Source organism: Diaphorina citri, unplaced genomic scaffold (genome assembly GCF_000475195.1).
Source record: "Diaphorina citri unplaced genomic scaffold, Diaci psyllid genome assembly version 1.1 scaffold1913, whole genome shotgun sequence".
Taxonomy (NCBI): Eukaryota; Metazoa; Arthropoda; class Insecta; order Hemiptera; family Psyllidae; genus Diaphorina; species Diaphorina citri.
The window spans coordinates 63,213-69,964 of NW_007379339.1; the positions used below are offsets into that span (position 1 = coordinate 63,213).

Here is a 6,752-nt window from a genome sequence, read left to right on the forward strand (position 1 = left end):
CCTCAATTTAGGGAGTTCTTGTTGCTAATATTTTCTTGAATTTAAGGAGTCTTACTTCTAATTTCACCTCAATTGAGGGAGTTCTTGTTCAATGCTCGACATAATCCGAGAAGTTATGCGCCCTGTATGTCACATTGACCAAACCACAATCCCAACAGTGGTACCTAAAGATAAGGAATATTATTATTAGTGCTAGGTAATTATATAAAAAAAAGATAATAAAAAATAAGTAGGCAACTTTTTATGTAAAAAAAATTTAGTGTAAAAATAAACTTATTATCATACAAGGTTTTATTGGAATTTTTACATAGAAAGCATATACAGACAATAAAAGAATATGAACAAGATCACACAAGTGAAATAAGAAAAACAATACCTAGTCGAAAATCATGGAAAAATGGTGCTCATGAAAAAAGGGTTTGTGACATCTCCACTAATATTTTACGTGTTGCACATTGCATAACTAATCGAGATACTAGGTGTTCATACAAATAATAGAAATAAATACCTAATGGAGCAGTTGCATTAGTTTTCAGTTTCACAACTCTCCGACTTAGTTTGACAACTCACCGATTCAGGTTCACAACTCACCGGTTCAGTTTCCGGTAGGTAATGTTGCCTTCAAACTCCTCGAAAGGTCGCACCCACTCCTTCCTCATTTCTTCCATCTCTTCTGATGGTATACTGGGTACCTCAGTCTTGAAATCTTGCTTCAACTTCTCATGACGGAGGTTCTGCTTTCGAATTACATCTGAGGAACAATGGAATTAGCATTGATAATTCAAGAAATTCCAGCCGGTTGTCCGGGAGACTTTCTTTCGGGTCGCTTCGCCACTGATCGTGAGATAGTCATTGACAAAACGCTCTGGGAGATGTTTGTTAAACCTAGAAAAAAAAACATACAAAAAAACATCAAAAATACCTACCATACTGATAGATTCTGACGTGACTTTGTGAAGATTCATTTTGAAAAGAAGAACACAAGTAACTTATACTCTTCACAGTTGGGGGAGGGGTTATCTAAATCTAAAGAACCATCTAAACAATAGTAAAAAAAAGCAAGTACCTACCTAAGGGAAAGAGTTTTCAAAAAATTACAGTTGGAAAAAAGACGAAAGGAAAAAAAAAAAAAAAATAATAATAATAAACCCCAACCACCCGTGCTTAGTCACATTGAGTTTATCATACAACTTATAATGTAGCAAAATGAACAGTTGATAAGCAAAAGTAAGTTTATTAATTGTAGAGATTTATGCCTGTTATTTGGATATTTTGCTTTTTTTAATTGATATTTATGTTGATTCAATTTAATAATCTCTCTTTCTCTCTCTGTTTGTGGTAAAGCAGAGCTTTTTGACAACATTTGTGGATATCACAACATTACTAAGTGCCTCCTTTGCAATCAATTTCCACATTTGAATAGGTAATCTTTTTACACTGGTAATCTCGATTAAAGTAGCAACTCAATTGTCCTCACGAGGCTGAGATAACCCTGAGCTCCAAGCACAGAGCCGAAAAAACTTCGACCCCGCCGGAAATCGAACCCTCGGCCACGGAGGTTGCCTAACAAAGTAAGGCGTGAATGCACTCACTTGTAGCGGTGAACTGAGCTCTCCTGTGTGAGGGTCACACTTCAAAGCCCCAGGTTTGGAGGGTTCTAGTGGACTGTAGCCAAGGTTGGCTGCGAACCGAGGCACATTCTCTTTCCATCGAGGTCCGAAAATCTGAAACAGCCCAAGAAGATCCGATTAGACCCTGCCGGGAATCGAACCCGGGTCTCCCGCGTGCAAGGCGAGCGCAGTGACCACTACGCCATGGGAGCTGACAAAATGACTCATATTACCTGGCGGGGTAGATGTACTTGGTGGTTGGCAGGGTGGATGGTGTAGTCCAATTGAAGCGCGGTGAAGGGCGAAATCTCTTCGTCCTTACTTCGCTCACTTGACGTCTCACGCGCTCCGCCGGTTTGGTCGTCTTGTTCTTCTTGACCTTAATTAATTAAATGAATTAAATAATAAATAAATAAACGATAAATAAATCATCTCAATAATCCAGCTCTCAATGTTTAGGTACCTATCAAGATGTCAAAAACTGGTGCGCACATTAGACTGCAGCATTGTAGGATTTTCCAAAATACTCAATAATCCACCCCCCTAATGTTTACCTACCACGCTGGCACCGGACATGAGATACATAATATATGTCCACCAGTAAATTCAATTTAAAATTTATTTAATCTGAATGAAAAATATGTAACTCAATGTCAAATAAATAAATTACAAATTACCGGTCGCTATGCACATGTACCTATATTATATACTCATTTTCCTCACGAGGCTGAGTGGGCCCCGCAACAGCTAGTCACGGAATCTTTTACAGGATACACTTTTTTTTACCCCGAATATTATTGCACTCTTTAAAAAAAAAAAAAAAAAAAATCGTTTTACATACAACCCAGCAGTTAAAATGGACCTTCATAAAGTTACCGAGTCTTCAATCAAGTATTTTTTGACTCCGCCGGGAATCGAACCCGGGTCTCCCGCGTGCTACACCACGAGAGCTGACTGACCTTGATAAACTTGGTGCGCACCAACGGCGTCGAATTCTTCTTCTTCGTCCACCGCGTGAAATTGAACGGACGCGATCCGTTGAAGAAGCGACGCGTTGCGTTCGGCGCGCGCGACGCAGGTGGCGTACCCGTGCGCACTTTCTTCTTCTGCGTCTTCTTCGTTCCTTCCGTGACGCTAATGTTGAGACCGGCTTCGTCGACCGCTTTCTGTAGCTCTGGCAGAAATTGTTTCCCGATGTATTCGTCGTAGATGTGATTCAATTGATCTTCCGTTTTGTTTTCTGAAAAGAAATGCGAGAAGTTCATTGTCAGTCCTATGCGAGAAGTTTCGTTCGGCGCGCGCGACGCAGGTGGCGTACCCGTGCGCACTTTCTTCTTCTGCGTCTTCTTCGTTCCTTCCGTGACGCTAATGTTGAGGCCGGCTTCGTCGACCGCTTTCTGTAGCTCTGGCAGAAATTGTTTCCCAATGTATTCGTCGTAGATGTGATTCAATTGATCCTCCGTTTTGTTTTCTGAAAAGAAATGCGAGAAGTTCATTGTCAGTCCTATGCGAGTCCTATGCGAGCAGTTTAAATAAGCAGTAAGCACTATTATTATTATTATATGAGGTAGACCTGACAAGCGGACTTGATCAGGTGTACCTGTCAGGTCTACCTGATAGTGAGTGAGTCGCCTTACCTCGGAAAGCCTGGATGGCATAGTTCATCTCTTCCTCCGTCATGTTCAAGAACATTTCGCGCCACTTCTCGGAAATCCTCTTCCTCGTATATCCATGTCTATCCGGGTTCTCCTTCAAATTCATCACGTAATCTTCCGGTGCGGTCGGAATCTGATCCATGGACGTAATAGGGCGCTTGCTCAGGAAATAGTCTGGGTATAACTCCTCCAGATGGGGCAGACGGTCGTCGAGGGTGGCGAAAAAGTCCAAGGTTCGCCACGTGCGACTGACGGTCGTGTTCTCGCTGGGTAGCGTTGTGAAGGAGATGTTTGCGTCCCGAATGTGGCGACTGTTCGGATGGGATTTCGTCCTGTGTTCGGCAGGAAAAAAAAGGGATTTGTTTTAACTTAAATTGAAGTTTTTCCGGCTCTGTCCTTGGATTTAGGGGTGTTCTCAGCCTCGTGAGGACAATTATTGAGTAGCTACTTTATTCGAGTGTAAAAAGTGTAAAAAGATAATTGAAATATGGAAATTGATTGCAAAGGAGGCACTGGTAATGATGTGATATCCATAAAAGTTGTGAAAAAGCCCTGATTTACGGCAAATAATTTGAGAAAGAACAATGGTCTTGAGGCAAATAGTCAATGTAAAACCCTATTGTGCCTGGTTGACGTCCTCTAGATGGACGATCTTTATAAAATATCAACCTGTTAAATAAACCCATGTAATAAAATCGGTGTTTTTTTATTATTCTAACACCACACCCTTCACCCTACAACTGGACTGAAACAAATCAAGAGCCGTTTTCCGAATGCTACAAATAACAAGTTCGGTTTGTCCGTTGCTGGCCTCTGGGAGGTCACTGGCCTTTGGGGTTTCATTGTTGTTAGGGGTTTCAGTAGTAGTTGTATCTACCTCACTGACCTTAGGGGTTTCGCTGTTAGGTGTTTCATTGTTATCAAGTTCGGTTTGTCCGTTGCTGGCCTCTGGGAGGTCACTGGCCTTTGGGGTTTCATTGTTGTTAGGGGTTTCAGTAGTAGTTGTATCTTCCTCACTGACCTTGGGGGTTTCGCTGTTAGGTGTTTCATTGTTATTAGGGGTTTCAGTAGGTGTGTCTGTTTGTGTTGGATCACTCGTTGCATTTTGAGCGGATACTTTCAATACACACACAAATAGTATACACAATTTCATCATTTTGTTCCAGGGAACTGAGCTTGTCATCTTGTATGTTCTCAAAAGAAGTTTTGAAGGTGATTGTACGATTGAATTTAAACTGGATTTCAGTTTACGTAATTGTTTGGGCCATCACGAAGTCTGGACTCAACTGAAACGATAACATGAAATAATTTATTAAGGGAGAAACCACAGGTGTATATGAAGCCCTCGCTGCTCAGGTAGCCGGGGCCCTCAAGTGCTTATACTTTGAAATATCCATCCCCTTCAATTTCAATCGATTGACCGTTTGATACGAATGGGTTTACTGCATTTTGAGCGGATACTTTCAATACACACACAAATAGTATACACAATTTCATCATTTTGTTCCAGGGAACTGAGCTTGTCATCTTGAATGTTCTCAAAAGAAGTTTTGAAGGTGATTGTACGATTGAATTTGAACTGGATTTCAGTTTACGTAATTGTTTGGGCCATCACGAAGTCTGGACTCAACTGAAACAATAACATGAAATAGTTTATTAAGGGAGAAACCACAGGTGTATATGAAGCCCTCCCTGCTCAGGTAGCCCGGCCCCACGGGACCCTCAAGTGCTTATACTTTGAAATATCCATCCCCTTCAATTTCAATCGATTGACCGTTTGATACGAATGGGTGTGGACTCGTCGTGGAAGGATGGGAGGGTGAGGTGTACTTGAGCAGCTTCTTCGGGTGTTTGGTTTTCTTGGTTGAGTTGAACCTGAGGACAGATAGGAGGAGGGGATTTGACTGAAGAAAAATCACGTCCAATAGATGAAAAAAGAGATTTGATACTTTTGCAAATAATCCTACTGTCCTTTCTACGAGGTTTCCACAGAGATAGAGGTCTAAATAATGGGGCCACGGTTAGCTTAGTGGTAACGCGCTCATTTGCTATGCAGAAGGTCCCGGGTTCAAATCCCACCATCAACAAAAAATTTGCTCTCGTTTTTTTCGACTGCAAATATTTCAACGGGTTACTTTCTGGTGTTCTCGTGTTGACCCAGCACCTAAATGGGAAGTATTGTGTCTCTTCTCGCCCATCTGATGAGGGACATACTACGGGATGGGTATGCTACGACACAGATCACATGAGTCTAATGTAGTAGCTGTTTCATTGCTACGAAATAAATCGACTATCGTTGTTCATAACAGTCATAATTTTTGTGACGTGCTCAATATAATGTGCAAAATTGCAAAGCTTGTCCTAGTTTTTTTTTGACCTTATTGGCAGTAAGTCTTCTATTTTTCCATAACGAACCCACTTGCTAGGAATAGAAACTCATGATTTTCTAGAGTTTAATGTTACTGTATAACTTCTAAGGCTTTCAGTAAAGGGGGTTTTACAATCCATTCGACGATAAGCAATCCTCCTTCTCACATTAACTTGACCCAGCCTGAGTGGGAAAAGCTAGTATAAGTAGTGCTTTATTTAGACTGTCAGCTTAGAACAAGTTGTTACGACCATGTTAGATCCAAACAAGTTGTTAGACCAGACTGGCTGAGTTGACTTTTGAACAGAGAGTAGACCAGCTTAGTCTGACTGGGGGACGGAAAACAGGAAGAATAACAGCCTAAAATTTCCCTTACTAAAAAATAACAAAGGTTGAGTGTGAACATCCACTCTTCAAATTTTGTAGCCAAAACCAAAAGTCATTAAAAAAAAGCACCCTAAGGCTGATTGATAGGCTGACGAAAGACCCAGGACAGATCGCGATCTGTCAGACCGAAGCGCCGTAACGAGTATGACCGAAAAAGTTTCAGACCCAGATCGATCTATAAAACTACCCTAGTTCGTAGCCAAAGCATTGCTTACCTGTTTCATTGAGTTCAAGTCTGTCCCAATCAAAGTGGGTGACGCTGTCGTATTGTCTCCGCACCGCAAACCGCCGCTCCCACTGACGCTGAATCTCCGCCGTGTCCGGGTCCTCCACATAGGCCCCGGTCGTACGCATGCGGTAATTCAAGAAATTCCAGCCGGTTGTCCGGGAGACTTTCTTTCGGGTCGCTTCGCCACTGATCGTGAGATAGTCATTGACAAAACGCTCCGGAAGATGTTTGTTAAACCTAGAAAAAAAAAACATACAAAAAAACATCAAAAATACCATACTGATAGATTCTGACGTGACTTTGTGAAGATTCATTTTGAAAAGAAGAACACCAGTAACTTATACTCTTCACAGTTGGGGGAGGGGTTATCTAAAGTACCATCTAAAAAATAGCAAAAAAAAAAGCAAGTACCTACCTAAGGGAAAGAGTTTTCAAAAAATAACAGTTGGAAAAAAGACGAAAGGAAAAACTATAAACCCCACCCACCCGTGCTTAGTCACATT

The 6,752-nt window shown here is 41.5% G+C and overlaps 1 protein-coding gene across 1 annotated transcript; it reads right to left on the minus strand.

Moving 5' to 3' along the window:
- Positions 1-767: 767 nt before the first annotated feature.
- LOC103517633 lies at positions 768-3,614 on the minus strand. The gene is made up of 4 exons (XM_026829657.1): positions 3,248-3,614; positions 2,570-2,850; positions 1,844-1,989; positions 768-885 (listed from the first exon to the last, which is right to left on the minus strand). Exons 1-4 carry the CDS (start codon positions 3,405-3,407, stop codon positions 768-770), a joined length of 705 nt encoding a protein of 234 aa, XP_026685458.1. The 5' UTR covers positions 3,408-3,614.
- Between the last annotated feature and the right edge of the window lie 3,138 nt (positions 3,615-6,752).

Coding starts and splice junctions, on each gene's coding strand:
- LOC103517633 (XM_026829657.1), bottom strand. CDS start 3,407: ATGGATCAGATTCCGACCGCACCGGAAGATTACGTGATGAATTTGAAG. Junction 2,851..3,247: donor TGCCATCCAGGCTTTCCGAG/GTAAGGCGACTC, acceptor ATTTCTTTTCAG/AAAACAAAACGGAAGATCAA. Junction 1,990..2,569: donor TGCGCACCAAGTTTATCAAG/GTCAGTCAGCTC, acceptor TAATTAATTAAG/GTCAAGAAGAACAAGACGAC.